This window comes from Acomys russatus, chromosome 31 (assembly GCF_903995435.1).
Source record: "Acomys russatus chromosome 31, mAcoRus1.1, whole genome shotgun sequence".
Lineage (NCBI taxonomy): Eukaryota > Metazoa > Chordata > Mammalia > Rodentia > Muridae > Acomys > Acomys russatus.
Genome location: NC_067167.1, coordinates 28,862,422 through 28,882,944, shown reverse-complemented (window position 1 = coordinate 28,882,944; position 20,523 = coordinate 28,862,422). Strand labels below are relative to the sequence as shown.

Below are 20,523 nucleotides of genomic sequence, written 5' to 3'. Positions count from 1 at the left end.
ACCGTGCATCATATTTTAAGATAAGTCTGTCCCAGAACCTCAGGAATTTTTGACATACACTCCTTTTCAGAAAGACTTTTCTGTCGGTACTTTGAGAGTTTTCTGAGCTCCTGAAATTTATGTGGACAGACTTCTCTTTTGCCTTCTAAAGCTCCATTAATTGGACTAGATAAGCTACTGGGTTCCAATTACAGTAGCACAGAATAAGGGCAATTGGAGAAGGTGGCTTTTATAAAACAAAGAGTGAAAATGTTAGGAGTCACCGAATGGAACATTCTTCAGATCATTATCTTTTAAGATGCTTAACTATCCAATCTTGAGTATGGATTGGGTTGAAAACTAAGCTCGCTACCTTGTTATAAACCTGTTTATTTTGAAAGCTCCTTGTTAATCTGCTTTGGGAACTGGCAGATCCCATAAGAAATTATTGTTTAGAGAGCTTCTACAGTGGTTACAAGAAAAATAATTAGAGATAATTTACTTGTGGCAATGTTGTAAAAATGTCTAGCTTCAGTGAAAGAGATGAAAAAAATTTCCCTTTAAATCTTAAGTTAAATGTTATTAAGTCTTTCTGGAAATATTTTGGACTGTTATGGCAAGGACCACTATGGAAGGAATGTAATCCTTAGGAGGGCAACTCACAATGAGGCAACTAGAAAAAATGTTCATCCTTGATACTTTTGTAGAAATATAAATGTATGTTTTAATTTCATTTAGTTTTATCTGAATTTAATGATTATTAAATTCTAAAAAGTCTAGGATATTTTGTATAGAAGTATACATACATATAAAAAATTTAAAATTTCAATATAAATATTTTTCACTATAGTTTTTACTTGACCCATAGGAATAGTGTTCAGACTACTAAAAAGTTATGATATGTTGTTGACATGTACTGTACTAAGTTTAGGTGGGTGTATGCATCTAGAATCTTTTATATATGTGTTTTCTGCATTCTTGTCTCCTATGAAGTGTGTTATGGAAGACATGTATTCTGATGTCAACTAATATTATTCACCAGACCCCCATTGCTTGAGACTAGGGACTCCCAACAGAATTCTGTCTAGATTCCCATGTGATGATGCTCTGTTTGTTGTTGTTGTTTTGTTTTTCTTTCTAGAACTGATGATGATGAAACCTATTGTCGAGCAGCCACTGAGTATGCTAGAGCCTGCTCCCATGCTGGCTTCCCCATTCAAGACTGGAGGGATGACTTCCCAGCATGCAGTATGTTTGTTTTTTTCTTAAGGCATGCATTTTCAAAAAAAAAAAAAAAATTCAGTCTTATCCTAGAATTCAGTTTACCCAACTCTCAAAATTAACACATTGCAAGATTTAAAAAAATTACTGATGCATTTGTTTATATGGGCCATGGGCCAATGCAGTGTATTTGTTACTGCTTTGTGAAAAAAAAAAATGGTGATGGAGCAGAATTTAAATCAGCTCTTCCATCCACTGGCCTTCCTCATAGCAAGTTTCTATAAGAAAAACCATTGGCATGCCGTAGCACACAGATTTATGCTCTGAAGCCAGATCCTAAACGCTGTTTTTTGAAAGAAAGAGGATGCAATTGACTCATCACGCACTGTCTGCCCATTGCAGTTGATAAGTGTGATGACAGCTTTGTCCACCGCGATTGCATCAGTTGTTGCCCGCCAAGCTGCACGTTTGACAAGCAGTGTCTCGGGAGCAATCTTCACTGCCTTGATGGATGCTACTGTGCAGACGGTAAGCGCCTCATGAGGAAAACGTGCTATACTCTAAAGCAGTGCTTGCTTATGTGAAGAGCGTATCAGGGTCTTGATGCCCTTTCCTAGACATCGGAGTTATTGCAGCTTCATGCTCTTGTGTTATTCAAACCTTCAAGTGACTGAGAGGAATGCTTGGTTTTCTTTAATAATAAAAGGGACTTTTTTTTTTTTTTTTTTTTTTTTTTTTTGGTAAAAATTTCAGGAGAATTGGAATCTCATATTCTTTTCATCCCCAAGGTGATCAATTATTCTTTCAGTGTTTAGTAATATTTAATACTTTATCCATTTTTATTTTCTGGACCCCGGAAGTGAGGTTATGAAAGGGCCTCCAGAGTTTTCTGTTGTTAGATTTTAGTTCTGGTATATTTTTAATATTTGAAATGAAAATAACAGCGAACGATAGAAGTGATGTTTTAAGTTATTGTGTGGATGGACACTTATAAAGAAGGCACACACACACACACACACACACACACACACCCTCTCTCTTTCCCTCTGTATTTCTGAGCCCACTCATGTATGTTGTATTGTGCATCTGCTTGTAGACACCCGAGGCTGATATATGTGCACTTCTCTATCCCGCTCTAGCTGATTGTTTGAGACAGGGCCTTCCTCTGAGTCGTGGCATTCCCGTTTTGGCTACCCTGGCTGACTACCAAGTTCTGGCATCCAAGCCCTTTCAATAACCCAGTGCTGGAATCGCATGTGGGCATCAGCAGGCCCTGCTTTTAGGCATTCCAGAGATCCAAACAGTAACCCTTCTACATACACAGCAAGTGCTTTACCCGCTGAGCCATATCCTTAGACCAACCTGTTCTCTGCCCTTCAAAAACAGTTACAAAGTAGGAGAAGAAGAAGAGCGGGCGAGCAGCTTAGTGGTAAAGAACTTCTGTAGTATGCAGAATACCTAGGCTCAGTCTCCAGGTCCTCAAACGACAAATGTGGTCTTTCCAGCCCCTTTTCTGACTTCCCATTGCAGTGACCGGTGACAGTCTTGAGGTGTTTGCTTATAGTCAAACACCCGATAAGGATATGGCTTCAGAGCATCATAAATCCATGTGCTATGGCGTGCCGATGCTTTTTCCTACAGAAACCTTCTATGAGAAGGGCCAGTGGGTGGGGGAGCTGATTTAAATTCCACTCCATCATCATTTGTTTTCACAAATCTGTAACAAATGCTCTTCATTGGGCCATCGAGTAGCACTGTCTAGTTCTTTAATCTCTGTGTGCCGATAGTGTAAATCTCTTTTTATCTTGGGCCAAACAGAACATAAACCAAGGATATACCTACCACCCTTTTTTTCCCCTCTTCTTCCCTTAAATTCAAGGATGTAATTTTCAGTTGCCTTTCTTCTCCTTGGTAGACATTGAGATTTTGATGGTAAGTTATAGGAAATGAAAATTGAAACTCATTGCAATAAACCTTCATAAAGTGGACGCCAAGTGAGAGCCAGGTTTCTAGAATATTCCTTGGCAGTGAAGGAATTTTTGTTTCTAGTTGCTACTATAAGCAAGTTCTTGGCATAATTTTGATTGCGTTGTTATATTCAAAGACTATAACCCTTAATATTTCCTTTGAGACTGTGACAAACGTTTTTCCTAAGCAGGTCTTATAATGGAGAATGGGACTTGCATCTCTTTGGAAAGTTGCCCATGTAGTTTTCATGGATTAGCTTATTCAGTCGGTTCAAAAATTGAACAAGAGTGCACTGAATGGTAAGTGGCCAGTGGGCTAGAGAGTAATTTCTGAGTGTCAGTCTACTGAACAACGTGGCCATGACAGGTACCTTGCAGAGTCATTGCTTCTCTTCATCTGCAAGTTCTGAGATGTATTTTGTATTTAATTTGAACTACACAAGTTGGTTATCTTTGTGTGTTTGCATTCTTATTATTTCACTTGGTAATTCCATAAAATCCTATGCCCATATGCTGACCATCCCATTTTGTTATTCATAATCATTAATTAACACGTATTTTTATTCTTAGAACTAGATGGTGTCCTGGGTTTCTGTACTCAATACTTTATATAGTGACTGTCTATTGCCAATTTGGGCCATGATCGAAAAGGTTTACCGTTTCTTATTAAACTAGTGCAGAGTCTGGGTAACTATGGAGTTCCTCCATGACTCTGGCTCTTTTCTCTTTGCTGTCAACATACAGAAAAGACATGCAATTTTATAAGTAGCCCTGTTCTCAGATGCTGATGGCATCAGAGACTCTTTCCTCAGAAACTCCTCTGTTTGTGAAGGAGGGAAGATGTGTTTGTCTTACACAATATGAAGGCTCTTTCCTCTTGTCAATGTCTGATGGCATTAAATAGATGCATAGTGGATATTCATTTGTGAGCCAGCCAGTTCCTAACTATTAGTTTAACTCGTTTAGAGAGGTTTTTTCTAGTCAGATAGTAGAAAACCTATTAGCTTGATGCATTTTGTATATTAAATCAATATATTGAGGCAAATGTCAGCACACTTTTGGTGTCAGGCTAATGTCTTTGTAATTTTGTTTAGTGTATGTGTTGGTGGAATTTGGAACTGCACTGAGCATGACTGTCCAGGTAATCTTTTAAAATGTTAAAAAACAAATTTTAATATCTTAAAAATAGTTTTTAATTTATAAGGAAAAATAATATTGGTTATTATGAATGTATCTCATATATATATAAGAATACTAACATAATTTACATATAGAGGATAATAGGAAAATTGAATGCCTAGTGCTAGTGCATAGGTAACTTTCATTAGATTTTGTTAAATGGCAAAACATAAAGCCTAAAACTATATAAAAATCATTTAATACTTTGTAGTGAAACTTAATAACTTAATTTGTCAGAATTAATGCTTTATCTTTTATTTTGAAGTATGCTAGCTAATTTATCCCAAGTTATCTTGTTGTTTTTTAGGAATTAACATAACTATTTCCTTCTTCCTTTGTCTACATTCTTCTCCTTCTTTCTTTATTTTTGATAGTTCAGTGTTCTGTTGTGGGGGATTCGCATTTTACCACCTTTGATGGGCGCCATTATTCTTTCATTGGCTTGTGCCAGTACATCCTTGTGAAAGGAACTGGAAAAGATAAATTCACAATTACTCTACAGAAAGCTCACTGTGAACAGGTAAGTATGACCCTAGCAGTAAGCAGAGGATTTATCGTATTTCAAAGTCCAACACTGCCATAGTTTGAGCGGGATCCCGCTCAAACTATGGTACCAGCCAAGGACAATACAGGTCATGAACTTCAAACCCGTACCCAGATCTAGCCAATGGACAGGACATTCTCCACAGTTGAGTGGAGAGTGGAGTCTGACTTTCACACGTACTCTGGTGCCTCATATTTGACCACATCCCCTGGAGGGGGAGACCTGGTGGCACTCAGAAGAAGGATAGCAGGCTACCAAGAAGAGACTTGATACCCTATGAGCATATACAGGGGGAGGAAGTTCCCCTCAGTCACAGTCATAGGGGAGGGGAGTAAGGGGAAAATGGGAGGGAGGGAAGAATGGGAGGATACAAGGGATGGGATTACTATTGAGATGTAACAAGAATAAACAAACAAACAAACAAACAAACAAATAAAAAAACCAAAGTCCAACACTGATGAATAAAGTAAATCATTATTCTTAATGTATTGATTATTAAGATGTCATTATTCTTAATAAATCACAAAAGAATGAATAGTGCTCCACATTAGTCCTCACATGTATTGATGATGTATAGAATCTCGATTTTAGATATATTTACATATGAAAACAAAATAAGTTTTACTAGATAAAACTTAATACGGATTGACTTTATTTGCATATGTTGCTTTTTGAAAATGTAATGAACAATTTTGCAAGAGGACTAAGCTTTAATTTACTACCAAACCATCTGTGTAACAGGGTATTACATATAATTCTTGACATTTATAATTTTGAAGTTAGATCTTTTGTTTAAGTAAACACATTAATAATTTATTTAAAACAAACCCAAAAAGTTAAAAAAAAATCCAAAATCTTTAACAATCAAACTTAATTCCAATCAAAGTTCCTTTCAGACAGACATTACAAATTAATTTCTTTGCTTTTTCCCAGATAGTTTGTTTTTGAGATATGTTCTTGCTAACCTTAATTTTGTAGCACTCTTCTTCCCTCAGCATCTGAAGTGCTGTGATAATAACTGTGAGCTGCCACACCTGGCTTCAGCCTGATTTTTTTATTGCAGTTTATTAATGTTTGATTTAACTTCACAATTAGTCCTCAATTGCTTGGCTATGGTCTTTATTGACAATTTTGTCAATTGTACTAGCTAAGTGAAAAACTATGTGTTATGGAAACCAATTACTGGTACTTCACCAAAAATGTTATGAAACATTTTATGTTATATTATATAAAATATTTTTATATTATATATTATATATATTGAATAATATATTCAATATATCATAGCAAACCATATATTGCGATGTGTGAGGTTACATGAAATAGACTATATAACAGTTGTTTCATTATATCCAAGCCTTCTTATATACCAGAAAGTCTTATTTGTAAATAATCTTTATCTTCTTTCTCTTTCTCCTTTCTCCCACCTTCCTTGTCTTCTTCTCTTTCTTTTTCTCACCAATACTTTGACCTTTATGTAGAACCTGGGTTTGGTTTGCCTTCAGTCTATAACTCTAATTCTGGAAGATGATTTTAACAAACAAGTAACGCTCAGTAGGGGAGGCCAAATCATCACCAGTCCTAACCAAGGCTTCACTCTGAACGGTAAGAAGTAACACTGTGAGTCCATTAGCATCAACAGCAAACATAGCCTAAAGGTCCCATTTTTGTCTTGGTTGATGTTCTAGAATTTACTGAGTTCTTGTGTTCCTCCATCAAAAATACCAGGGGCCACCATGTTTATTGTTTTTCTCAAGTGGCCTAGAATTTGCACAAGTAGACAGATTCTCACAATAAAATGAGAGACTCAGTGATTTGCATAGGACCCTATGGGTCAAAGGTGTAGCCTTGGAGGTGTAGCATCCAATACTGGAAACAAGACTTGCAGGGTAAGGTGAATTTTCTGAAGGAATGTGTCACCATTCGCCCCTAACACACACACACACACACACACACACACACACACACACACACACACACACACACGAGTACCACACACACAAGCAAACATTCTATGAAAAAGATGAGTGGAATTCAAATATCTAAGCATTATGCACTCCTTAAGATGTTTCTCAATGGAAATTACATGTTGAAAGCAGGAGTCTATCAGAAATCCTTGCTGAAGACTGGGAAAAAGAGATAGAAGGCAGGACACAAGAGAAAAGTCATCAGCCACTAGGGATAGATTTAGCGCTGGAGCATAAGCAAAGCCTGCCAGCTAGCTTGTCACTTACAGTGTCATAGAAGGAGAGGCCTAATGCTGTCCTCTGTCATCTCAGAACACTACCTGTATGTGACGACACCCATTTGTGTATGTCATTTTCCTACAGGCATTGTTGAAATTCAAACTCTGTCATCCTTATTCATTCTCCTAAGAACAACATTTGGCTTAAAGATCTTGTTTGCTATTGATGGAGAGAGAATTTACATTCAGCTCTCTAGTGCATGGAAAAGAAGGACACTAGGACTGTGCGGCACCTTTAACGGAAACATCAGGGATGACTTCCTGTAAGTATGATTTATGTACAGCTTGTTGAGTTTAATGGCTGTTGGTTTAGAGGAGAGCGATTCATTAAAAATGTTTACATACCTGATAGAGGGCCAGCAATCACTGGCTCAGTGCCTCACATAGATCATCATATTTAACGTGTGTAGTTATCCTTGTTATATTAATTAGAGAAGAGACTAAGACCCCATGGGAACCAACAAATCATTCAAAGTCACTTATCTTAGGGCTTCTTAAAGTTTTCCCCCACAAGACCACTTTTACCCATAAGACTTTGTGCAGTCCTGGGTATATATATGCATAAAAATAAAGATTTATATCCAACATATAGTGGCAAAAAACTATAAGAAAATTATTTTAAATAATTCTTTCCTATACATATAATTTTGTCATTTATTAAAAGTGAGAGTACAAAATTGCATAAAAGGAAGATGAATGTACTTGCTCATTTTTATATAGAGACTTGAATTAAATATGCTATGCTGTAGTATATACAGCATTCTCAACATATTTCACAGTCACTCAGTATTTTGATTTTATAATCACCAGTGATGAGAATGCTCTTTCACACAACTATGTAGTATAAGATGGCAGATATTTTTGAAAATGTTGTCCTAATCTCAAGCAAAAAATTTAACGACTTTTAAGATATAACTCAACTCAACAAGTTAAATGACAATTCCTTAAAAGCAAACATTCTCACACAATATAGCCCAAAGGTATATTAATTTGATATTTACATGGGAGTAACGGTTGTAGGAGAACATTAAAAATACATTTTCTAAAATGAAGCTATGTGTTTGTATAAGAACAAAAATCTTTTTACAGTATAAACACTGTAATTCATAACATACGATAGTCTCAAGTCTGATCTGAAGTGTCCCAGGAGGCATTTATCATTTTGTGGCATGACAGGATGTGAAGTGTCAAGTGTGTGTTCAGAACCCACAGAGCAGTGGAACATGTCATAGAAGAGCTGTTCTCTAAATAACAGATTTTTAAAAATATCTTCACATATAATCTTTCTTTCTGTGGTTCTCCCCTTTCTAAGCTTGATCATGAACTCTGATTTTATGGTCAAACCAATTCAGACATCATTTTTTCATTAATTTATATCTAGCCATAATCAAATCCAGATTAGTTGTGAAAAGAAAATGATCATTTCTCATTTTTTTTACACCAAAATGCCAGCCTATGAGAATTAGGGACCTATCCTTGGTCCCCATAGTCACAGGATTCTTGTCTATCCTGTATTGTCAACTGAACTGAGCAGAACTTTTAACAGGCCACCAAGAAGCTCACTGAATGGGCAATGAGAGTTGCCATTTTAATTAAAAAATTGTAAGGCAAAATTTATTTTACATTATCTCTCATGTAATTTATTTGCTTTTGTTTTATTTACTTGAGGTTAGAATAACAACGTCTCTGTCACATTTTCAAAACAGAAACCATGCTAGGAGGCTTAGCTTAGATGTCCAGAAAAGACATCCAAGGCCTCTTTCTCGGCTATGTTTGTCAGCATGGGTTAGCAGTCAGTGTTTAACAGATGGCAGGTCTGTCTGCCAGTCTCCAGGCACCAGTCTCCTCCGTGCATAAACATTCGGGCGCGATAAGAATGCAGGATAATATTTCAGTCAGAGATAATTCTCAAACTTTGTTTGGCCTTTCAAACTAAAGCAGTTAAAAGTTTTTTACTTGACAAAGGTTAATGTGAATCTACAAACAGAGTTTAATGGAAAAATATTAATTGGGAATTTATTTTACATGCCCTGTTAGAGTAAGTCAAGTATGGTGAACTGAGAGGCCGTTTTTTAAAAATGAAATACAATAAATAAACAGGCCTACATTCTGGTTCCTATCTTTAACAAATTTATTGTTTTAAGTCAGCTAAATGAAATAAGAGAGTGGGAGTCTGGGTAGCTCTTCCTGGGAACCAGGAGATATTTTGTTTTCCAAGGGGGAGGCAGAGAGAAGGAAGGCTGGGGACAGAGGGGGAAGGAAGTCATTAGAAGTCATGCAGGTTTTTTTTTTTTTTGGTTTTTCTTTGAGTCTTAGTACCTTTATCTGAACAAAATGAGACTTTTTTGTTAGGCTTCTTATAGCTCTTTAGTGTTCTAGAGGCTTGCTGAGAAACAAGAAAAGGAATGAGGGGAGGGCAGGAGGGGGAGGGAGGGGAAGGGAGGGGGGAGGGAGGAGAGAGGGAAAAGTTCATGCACAGGGCCATGTGCACCTCCCCCTTTCTTGCCTTCCTTGGTCCCTGAAGAAGTGCTCTCAGCTGGGTGGTGATTAAGGCACTCATCTTCAAGGGCACTGAGAGAGTGGAGGTCAAAGCCCACCCTTCATTTCAGACATATTGCAACCAGGAGCACAGGCCTAAGAGAACGGCCAATATATTCCTCCAGGGCGCTGGGTCTCCCTTGATCTGTGTACATAGTCTTCACAGGGTCTGGCACAGTGCCTGATAGGGAAATCACTTGAATTAGTGGTGTATGAAGGCCACCCAAGGTGGAATTTCATATTTAAGCCCTCAACATTGTAGTCTCACTTTAAAAAGGTGGTTTGGTTGTTGCCTTCTGTTTCAGTCTGCTTAGGAAACGGAAGAAGTATGTACACGTGAACAAAGGAGGACTTTATATCAGTTTTCACCTCAGTTTTAATCTACTATGTTTGCTTCGTATCTCAGGCCATACAATATACACCGATAGATGAGACAAGCGTATAGAGTGTTATACACTACACTATTTGTCAATTGCTTGAATAGAGCATGTGGACCATGTACTTCCGTTTCCGCATTCGCCTTAGAGCACACTGAGATTGAAGTTTTGGGTGTGTGCGTGATGCGTGGTAGCTGTGCGGGAGCCAGATGTGATCCTGTGCTTTCTTTGAAAACCCGATGAGCATTTCTCCGAGCTACTGTTTTGCTTTCTTTATAAAATGGACATAAGGGTGTTTTCTTCACAAGGCAGAAATGAAGATCCACTAACATTATGTATGTCCATACTTTAGCACCTTGAAAAAAAAAGTCAAGAACAGGATGTTTATATCTTTATATTGCTTAAAAACCACTAGGAAACTTGCATTTCTAAGACTTAGTTGAACATTAAGAAAAAAGAGTGCTTACTCATTTGAATATTTGGAGGGTATGCAATAATAAAAGGAATGAGAGAGACTATGATGGACATTTTTTTTTTTTTTTTTGGCTCTCTAGTTCTCCGTCAGGCATGATAGAGGGAACCCCACAGCTCCATGCGCATGCGTGGAGGGTGTCCTCCACTTGTTTCGCACCCGTCCATGTCCCGATGGTGGACCCCTGTAATATTAACCAGCAGAACAGTAAGTCTTCCTTTTTGCATGTAGACTTAGGGAAGATGTCCAATTTGTTACTCTAATTTTATAATATTATGCTATGATTTTAAATTATGATTTATTCACTATGATAAGAGCACTGCTGTTCCTTATGTGCTTTTTGTTGAATCATACGCCTAAATCCACACCTTTTATGTGGAACTGAAGCTATTTAAAACAACAACAACAACAACAACAACAAACCACAACCCAATAATTTACATGTAAAAATAAACACATCACGAGTACTTATGATTGTCCTCTTCTCAAACACGGGTTGCCTTGGAGTTTTCAGATGCAAAGAACACACGAAGGCTGCTGTTGTCGTGCCAGGATGCTCAGCTTCAGTTTCTTAGCTCGATAACCCAAGAGCATCTCCTATTTCGTCCTACTCGCAGCATGGTTCTCAATTAAAAAAAAGAATCATTCAGGACAAAAATCTAATGTGCATACTTAGACATTTTGTAATTTTAATTTGTTTCCTTATTTTGCCTATTTTACCACTCTCATGTAGTTAATTTTTATATGTTGCTGAGAACCCATGGACAATACTCACATTTTGTACTGGTTATGTGTGAGGGCTATGCTTATTGTTCAATGGCTTTTATGTTTAGTTTAGTTCGATGTGCTGAGAAGAACACATAATATTGCACCCAACACTTTAAAAAAAAAAGGAGATCTTTTAATCCAAATAACGATTGTAAATTTCTCCCTCTCTTTGTAATCTCATGAGTAGGGTAGAGTGTTAGCCTGTATGACTGACGACTTTTAAATCCCATCTCCCTTTCCTCTTCATTCCATCCCGATACTTTAAAAATGAATTCACTTCTTCAACTAATCTTAGTTGGTTTTCTCATATCTTCTTTCTAACATTGGTGATTTGCTCCTTGATGTTACAATGACTTTATTACTTTTTAAGTGACCATGTAAAGGTTTCAGTGGGGTTCACTTGCTAAGCTGTCCCTTCTGGCTGGGTCTTTATTAACCTTCACTAGGTGTCATTTTACCACATTATCCACCACTTTCCTCCAACACTTGATGCCTCCTGTGGTGTATGCCTTAGAAATTTTCTTTTATGCTTTTGCTGTGAACTATGCTTAAAAAAATCCAAAACAGGTAGATTCAGAAAGATGCCAAAAAAGGTAGAAAATAGACAAAAGCCAGTAACCGTGACAAGGCTCTGGATATTTCTCCACAAGAGTCTTCTTGGATTACCCTTTATACAATGGCACTTCTAATTCATTTTTATTTATAAATTCTTAGGGCACAACCAATGGCCTTAGCAGTGCATTATTTTGCTCTTTCAGTATTCTTGGAGTTAGGAATATGTTAATCAATAGTGTACAGTTATTTGTTTTGCATATGCATGCATATTTAATGCAAAATAGTACTTAGATAACTACCAGGGTTTTTATTATTAAGAATGCCTTGGATCTGGGAAGGTGAACATGGTCAAAATGCATTGCATAAGATGCTTATGGAATGAATGAAAATGTTTTATTATAAATGAATATGCATGGCATCCTCAACAGAATAATTTCAGTGTTCCTGGAAAGTGAAAAGTGTCTGATGTCCAACCGTCTCTTCAATGACAACGGCAGTACAAAGACTGACTAGTTTTTATCTCTGAGGGAACCAATTCAAGTAAGCTCCACTTACACCAAGAAACCGCATACCTCACCTTTTCTCCTTTTTCTGAAAGAGACTATCTCCCTGATCTTGTCACACTTGTTTTGCCAGTGCTGTACAGGACTGTATTCGCTCTGCAATTGCCTTGAGGTTGTGATTGTAGGAACCTGCTTTAAATAATATAATGATGGTTATGTCTCAAAGACTTCAAAACATCTTCCAAGTCCTAATTCCTATTCATCGTTCACCTATTCTTTCACATATAGATTTATTAATCAGACAAAGGTGAGCTCTTGCGTTTGCCAGACACTCCACACTGCATGGCGCTGGATGACTCTGTGACATCTGCCCCACTTTCTTTCACCCCTGAGACTTCATTGGAATGCAGTGAACTCCATTTCTGGGATAATTGTGCTTTCTACAAACTTGTCCTTACATTCGTTATCTGGAACCACTGTTTTCATGCCTGGAGGCCTGGGGACAGTAATCTCCAGTTCCTCACAACAGGTTTCCTGAGGTGGTGCACAGGTTGGGCTAAGTGTGGCGAACCCTTTTCTTGTTCCTGTTATTCAGGTACACTAGATTTTTGGCGCAAAGGTGATTGAATGTGCATTCGATGTTGTTACCTGTGTGAGTTGCTGGACTATCTGGCACTCACAATAACATTCTAAGAAAGGGAGAGATGCTTGTTAGTTTTGGTACCCTATTCTGGGGTACTATCTGGCCTGGCACATGAAAAACTCATGGATTCTTTGTCTGTTAGTTGGTTATGCAGCACACTGTGATGTCATCCACCAGGAGCTCTTTGCTTCTTGTCATGTCTACGTCAGCCCAGGGCTGTACTATCAGCTGTGCCGCCACGATGCTTGCAAATGTGGAAGCCCCTGCCTGTGCAACGCTCTAGCCCACTACGCCTACCTGTGTGGTCAGCGCGGTGTGCCCATTGACTTCAGAGCTCAGATCTCATTCTGTGGTGAGTACAACAGCACAGACAGATGGGCAGGTAACTCCTTAGGAAGGTTTGTATTCATAATTACTATTCTTAATTCTTTATAAAGATGTCCATATTGTATATAAAGTATTTGAAATGTTCTTATGGTGTATAGTACTGAAAACAAATGAATACAGAGTTTATTTTTACTGGAGATAATGTTAGAAAGAACTTATACCCTGAGGACCGAGTGCTGTAATGTTTGTTTAACATCTGAGAGACCCTTCCCTTAAGTGCATGGTGGTAGAGGAGGTACAGAGGGAGGGGGTGGGAGGGAGGGAGAAAGGAGGGAAGAAAAGAGAAAAGAGATAGAGACACACACAGAGAGAGAACACTAATAACTGCCCATTATTTGTTACAAAGTTTGAGTATAATGATGTATCTTGAAAGAAGCACTAAAAATAATTAGAAAAATTTGAAAAATTCTTATCCTGGAAATGTCATATTTTAATATTGAAGAATATGGGAAAGGATGATTCTATAAGTGACACAGCTGATCTGTAGTTAAATAGGTACAAAATGTAATAGGCAGCTGTTATTTCATGTTCTTGGAGTCTAATGTGCCTGGCTATCATGTCTGCTGTTTCATTGAAGGGAAAGCGATTCCATACGCATCCTTTAATTGTTTCCCCAGTTATAACCTTGGGACTCCTGTTTCTTTCTTTCTTTCTTTCTTTCTTTTTTTTTGTAAGTTGTTTCCATGCAGCCTTTAGCTGCTCTTGTGCTACAAGAGCAGGGCTCAGAACCTGCAAAGCTGGAAACACTAGCCCTTTGGTGTCTTACATAGAATGTCTTCTGACTGCTGCTCTAGTCCCTTCTTCAGCGGAGGCTTCTCATCTTTGAGAAGTCAGCTTAAAGGTCGTCCAATTTCTTGATGTTTTATTGTGAGCCTAACCTTTAGTGGCTGAGCCATCTCTCTCAGCCTGGTTTTCCAATTTCTTGTTTTATAAGGTCGTTTCCATTCCCACAAGAGGGAAACCCGAGATCCAAGACAACTAGGGTCAACATTTCCCTTCCCCGTTTCCAAATTCTGTTTCATTTCTTTCTTTACTTATGGTTTCTGGAAATACTCTCTACTCTTGTGTTCACAAAGTTACATTACACACCTAACATAATTTTAATTATATTTGAATCAGAATGGTCAAGATGTTTTTTTAGTGTATTTTAGATTTTTGTTTACCTTAAATAAAGGGAAAACTTTAAAAAATAGTATTTTATTAATTCTTTGAAAATTCCATACCATGTATTTTAATTTAGTGTTTTATTCTGAGATGTTCACACGTGACTACTCTATATCATTTCTACTTCTTTTCTTCTCCAACTCCTCTCATGGCTCCCTGCTCCCTGTCAAAGTTATGACCTATTCTGTAATTATTATTATTGCACATATGTGTATAAGTGCACCCTACTGAGTCCACTTAATGTTGCTCATATGTATATGTGTCTAGAGCTAAGTACTTGGAATGAGGTAACCTATCATGGAGTTTGTCTCTGGAGGAGATTGAGTCTCAGCAGCCATTAATGGCCTATAGCTCTTAATCTAGAGGTAGGAGTTCATGAGAGCTCCCCCATCCACAGTGGCATGTCAGCTGTAGTCATTGTGCAGATCTATTTTAGATTCTTGCCACTTTTAGGTCCAGTTGATTTAAATAGAATTTAGAAAATGTTTTGAAAAAATAAAGTATAAACGGGATTAAAAAAACCTCAAACACTGTATGAATCAACAAGATCAAATTGTGTCACATTTGTAAATGAATAAATGCTTACTTAGGTTTCAAAAATATGACAAAAGTGACGATAGCCATAGTGGTTAGTTTTTGTCAACCTGGTATAACCTGAGTCCTCTGGGAAAATAGAGCCCCAGCTGAGGAGCTGCCTCCTTCAGACTGGCCTATGAACACAACTGCGGGACATTTTCTTGATTGCTAATTGATGAAAGAGGACTCAGCCCACCATGGGCTGTGCAACTCCTAGATAGGTATTATTGGATTGCTTAAGAAAGGATAGCTGACTATGCCCCTGGAATCAACCCAGTGAGCACATTTCCTCCCTGGCTCTCGACTCGGGTCCTGCTTGAGTTCCTGTCTTGATGTTTGTTTTTGATGGACCGTGGTCACGATGTGTAAGCCAAATAAGCTCCTTCCCCCTCCAACTGGTTTTGGTCAATGTTTTATCATAACAATGATGAGCAAACTAGGTTAAAGATGTAGGACTGTGAAGATTTAAATGTAACACAGGAATTTACTCAGACTGTTAAAAGTATCTTCTGTAGGAGCAAATAAATATGGTACAGGAATTAACGATGACACAGAATGTCTAAGTTAACAGCATCTGAGGAATAGGAACCAACATGTTATACTCTTATTGAGGCTAGGAATAGTTTGTTTCCTTCCTTCCTTCCTTCCTTCCTTCCTTCCTTCCTTCCTTCCTTCCTTCTTTCCTTCCTATCATCTATTTATTTATCATCTATCATCAATCATCTATCTCTATTCTATCTATCTCTCTATCATCTGTCTATCTATCATCTACCTACCTATCATTTACCTGAATATCCATCCATTCATTTATCAGATTCTGTTATCAAATCAGTGATGTGCTCACTGACATAAGATAGTGTACATCTTATGATTTGTACCTACTTTGTATGTATGAGTGAAAATAACATGTTTCTATGCCTGTGAGACTCTTTCTTAGGCGACATTTGTTTGTCCACAGCCGTGGTATGTCAGAAGGGCATGCTCTACCATCACTGTTCCTCACTGTGCCTTCGTTCCTGCACATCTCTCTCCTCCCCAGAGCAGTGCAAAGATGACTGTGCTGAAGGCTGCAACTGTCCCGAAGGCAAATTCTATGAAGAAACACTTAACTTCTGTGTTCCTATGTAAGTCACGGAGATGACTTGTCAACAATCAGCTTGTATCTGCTTTTCTTCTGAGAGGCCAAATGAATTTAGGCTCTTGTTTCTTTAAAGCGCTAAACGTCTTTTTTCTTTGTGGTTGTTTGTTTTATTATCTGCTTTTTATTAATATGGTGAGCTACTCCCAGAAAGTTTCAGAAATCCAGAGAGACTCCAATAGTTAATCCTGAAACTTATTACTACTTGATTTCTCCATACCCCAATCACAAACAAGGTTTATATTTCCCTGTCACATGAGGGGTAGAAGTATAATGGCTCTTCTCATGCACAAAGTCCTTAGCCCCCACAGGAAGTGAAGATTTTGTCTTGTGCACAGGTATAAAAGACACAGCAGATGTGTTTTTCTTATGTGTATTCAGTGACTTTTGTTGGGATTAAACAAACAGTTCACAACATTTTGACATTCAAAATCTGTAGCTACTATGTCTAGTTAGTTTCTGTGTCTATTTAGGACTGTGTGCAGTCCTGTAGAATGGTGAATGAATACAGAAGCCACTTGCAGAGCAGAGTCTGCTGTTATTTCACTTGCGTTGGAAAGAATATGCATCTTATTTTATTTACTTCACTTTTTTCTTATAGCTATCACTGCAGGTGTCACTACAGAGGGAGCATTTATCAGCCTGGGGAGCTTATCCCAACACCCTCAGGCTTATGGTAGGTGTCAATGAATATGTTAAACACATATATATCACTTTAGACTATGGAATATGAAATGCCTGAGACATATACTGATGATTTCCGAAGAGATTCCTAAATTTAATTGTCATAAGATGAAACGGAAGCGCTTTAAGAAGCTTTGGTTCTTTAATAGATGTTAGGAATGGGGTAGTAATTCAAATTCAAGACCTGTAGTCTGAGGTCTTTATAGGTTTATGGTTTATCTACTGGTTCAAAAAAAAAATTCTTAAATGGTTCTGAACAATAACGCACAGATGGGCCACTCGTCTTCTCATGATGTATATCAAGCCATGTTCAGTACACTCATAAGACGACACACGGTCCAGTTATAGCCTGTCCACATAGCCCCGTTCATCTACACCCATCTCCCAGTGCCTTCCTTTAGTTGCACTGCAGGTGCTCACGATGTGTAGATAATGATGGCAATCTTATCAAGGCAGGACTGCGGGCTTTCTATTGTCCTGGCTCTGTTCTGAGCATGCCATGTGTACTATTGATTAAGCACTCATGACTAACTGCAAGAGATAGGTCCTGCCATGTTTTCCAATTTATACATGAGTAGAAATTGGGGCACACGTAGTTACGCAACTTGATAATAGCACTGGAATTTCGGCCCGGGCACCTGGCTTGGCATTGCTCGCTCCATTACAGACCGTCCTTCCCAGCTCATTTTGTATTGACAGCAAGTTATCATTCATACCAAATTTACCTTTATAATTACATCTATGTCCTTCTCACCCCCTGATTAAAGCATAAAGAAGCCATTGCATCTTTCCCCCTGTAGAATATACTACGATCTCCAGTTTCACAAGCCAGAAATCCGAGAATCATTCTGACTCTTTTTCTCATGCTCAACACACTCAGCCTTCAAAACCCCAGCAACCTTGGATTTGACTTGATTTTATTTTCCTCATGTAGGTAAAATCCATTCTTCCTTTCCTAACCCATTGGCTTAACAATGCCACTTACCTGTTCTTTCTTGCACTTTTCTAAGAATTTCTTTGTTTTACATTGCTATGACAAAACATCACAGGGTGGACACTTTGTAAATGTTAGCTCACAGTTGTGAGGGTCCAAGAATTTTGGATGCACAGGAAAGAGAGAGTCAAGCAAGCCAAATCTGCTTGCGACAACCACCCTTTTAAAGAGTCACCCAGATAATAAACATATTTACCTCCTTTAGAACTGGTTCCCTCATAAAGCACAAATAGTTTTGTGCCTAAGCTCTAACTTTTAAAGTCTCACCTTCCAACAGTTCTACAGTGGGGACCAATCCTTATGACACATTTGGGAGTAAATAAACCATAGCAAAACCATTGCATATTGATGTCCTCGTCTGTAGTCTCCTTCCAAATGTTTGAAGAGTTTTCTTTTGAATTTAATATCCTTAACATTCCTTATTTAAACTTAGTAAAACAAAATCCTCCCTTCCTTAGTGCTGAAATAAAAAAAATATTTAGCATAGCGACCTTATTTGTGAACATGTCAAATGTCCCCAAACCAGAAGTATAGTAAGTAGACATGGCTGTCTCAGTTCCTCTATAGCATTTGCAGTATGGACTAACACACCTCCAAGGGACATTCTCTTGTTAAAAGATGTGTGTGTACGGTTTTCATGTAATGTGGCCCTTGATATGTCGGTTTCTTTATTTTGCAAGTATAGAATACAAGGTCTGCTCTACAGCTGAAGGGAAATCCATCCTGGAGTTACTTGGGGCTGGCGTGTGTTCCTGTTACGTTCTTCTCTTAAGGAGTTTAAAGGTTCATTTGTCTGAACCCGGTTTTCCTCTTAATGTTACAATCAATTGTACTCACCTGTGACTCAGTTCATTTTCAGTGATGCTGCCAGGATGATTGTCTTGACCTTCAAACTGACCATCTCACTTCTGTGTTTAAAGGCCTTTATAGCACAGTTCAACAGAAACAAAATCTTTTTTTTTTTCCAGGTCTGTAAAAGATTTTTTTTAATTTATTATAATTTACTCATCTTACACCCCAATTTTTATCTCCTTGCTTGTATGGTCCCATTCCCAGCCCACCCCATTTCAAAATGTTGACTACAAAGCAGGGTCTGGCTTCACCTCTTTTGTCCACCTCTTCTCATGGCAACTGATTAAGCATAGCAGTGCTTTGTATCTTATAGTATTTCCACTGAGCATTGGAATTTTCCTCTCTCGTCCAAGTCATAACCTCCATCCATTCTTTAGAACCGCTCAGGGTCTATTTCCTCTGACCACCCAGATGTCAGTTATGAACAGATTTTTTTTTTTAAAGTTTTTAAATGTACTTTTGTGTTGAATGTGTCATATTGTATAAATGAATTGTCTATTTTTCTGTTACTAGTATAGAAATGTTTGGGTCAGGCTAGTAACAATGCTGTGATGTTTTTATTCACATGTCTCCAACAAGGCCCTGTGCATGGAGATGTTTGGTAAAGTATGTCAAAATGAAAGAGCTGTCTTCGAGCTGTGCTGAAGGGGAATGATTTATTTGAATAAAACTTGAGATTTGGGTTTATAAGTTAACTTTGTTTTTTGTTTTTTTGTTTTTTACTTCTAGCCAGTGTTCAAACGGGACTGTAAAATGTGATGAGCTAGCGACACCCTCTACTGGTGAGTTCCAGATAAAGGTTTTCCTGTGGAGCATGTATCTCAAACCCTTTCTCAGACTCCTCTGACAGAAGGCATCGAGTCCCTTGCAAGCCTCTGTATTTAAGCACATGCCTGTAGTAGTAGCACGTAGTCAGCAGAGTGTTCCAATGATGTCTGACTTTCTTCACATGAAGAATTAGAGTATTTGTAGGACAGATGTAGGTAAGAAGATAAGGCTGCCTAGAGACACAGATCATCAGCCAAGGCACGTAGCCTTTATTCTGTCTACCCCAGCACCACCTCAGGTACCTGAAAGGCTTTAGGAATGTAACCCAGATGCTGGCTGTAACAACCAGCTACACCAACACGTCACAGCTTTTAATGTGCGCATAAGAAACAGCTGATTTTTGTTGAGGCTTAGCAATGCCAGAGAGTTTGAATGTCTACCAATTGCCAAGATAAATGTCAGTGCTCCTTGGTCCTGGGGTGTGTCTAGGTAACAAGGTTTTAGGATTAGTTGCAACAAGTGGAAAATAGCATAGAGTAAGAGCGCGGAGGCACGTTCGGGCAACCCAGCAGTGAGGAGGTGGAGGCAAGGCAATTTGTATTTCAAGACCAGATTCAGCAAACCTGATGCAACACCATGTTATAAAAATGAAAAATAAAAATGAAAGGTCTACAAAATGCATCCATTGTCAGTTCTCTTAGAATATCGCTGTCCGCTGGAATATGTACCCTGAAGATCTTCAAGTTAGAGAGAACCACATGAATCTGCATTTTCATCAGATGAATAAGTAATCTCAGATTTTCAGTGCCTACAAAAAAATTCTGGGCAAGTGACAACTCTTGGTTGTGTTCATTCTGATAGATAGGGAGATTTAGGCTCTGTTATTTATTTGAATGAACATCATAATAAATTACCTTTCAGCCAAACATACTGGCCCCTATCTATACTCCTAGTTAAAAAAGCTAAAGG

At 38.1% G+C, this 20,523-nt stretch overlaps 1 protein-coding gene across 1 annotated transcript in view; it reads left to right on the top strand.

Moving 5' to 3' along the window:
- Positions 1-20,523, top strand: part of Otogl (otogelin like) — a 136,541-nt gene that overhangs the window by 29,003 nt on the left and 87,015 nt on the right. Inside the window, exons 11-22 of the mRNA XM_051172978.1 lie at positions 1,121-1,227; positions 1,603-1,728; positions 3,359-3,467; positions 4,262-4,308; positions 4,721-4,866; positions 6,372-6,495; positions 7,221-7,398; positions 10,605-10,729; positions 13,134-13,343; positions 16,077-16,242; positions 16,858-16,932; positions 19,516-19,568. Of these exons, the coding sequence (XP_051028935.1) occupies positions 1,121-1,227; positions 1,603-1,728; positions 3,359-3,467; positions 4,262-4,308; positions 4,721-4,866; positions 6,372-6,495; positions 7,221-7,398; positions 10,605-10,729; positions 13,134-13,343; positions 16,077-16,242; positions 16,858-16,932; positions 19,516-19,568 (1,466 nt within the window). The remainder of the gene's footprint in view (positions 1-1,120; positions 1,228-1,602; positions 1,729-3,358; positions 3,468-4,261; positions 4,309-4,720; positions 4,867-6,371; positions 6,496-7,220; positions 7,399-10,604; positions 10,730-13,133; positions 13,344-16,076; positions 16,243-16,857; positions 16,933-19,515; positions 19,569-20,523) is intronic.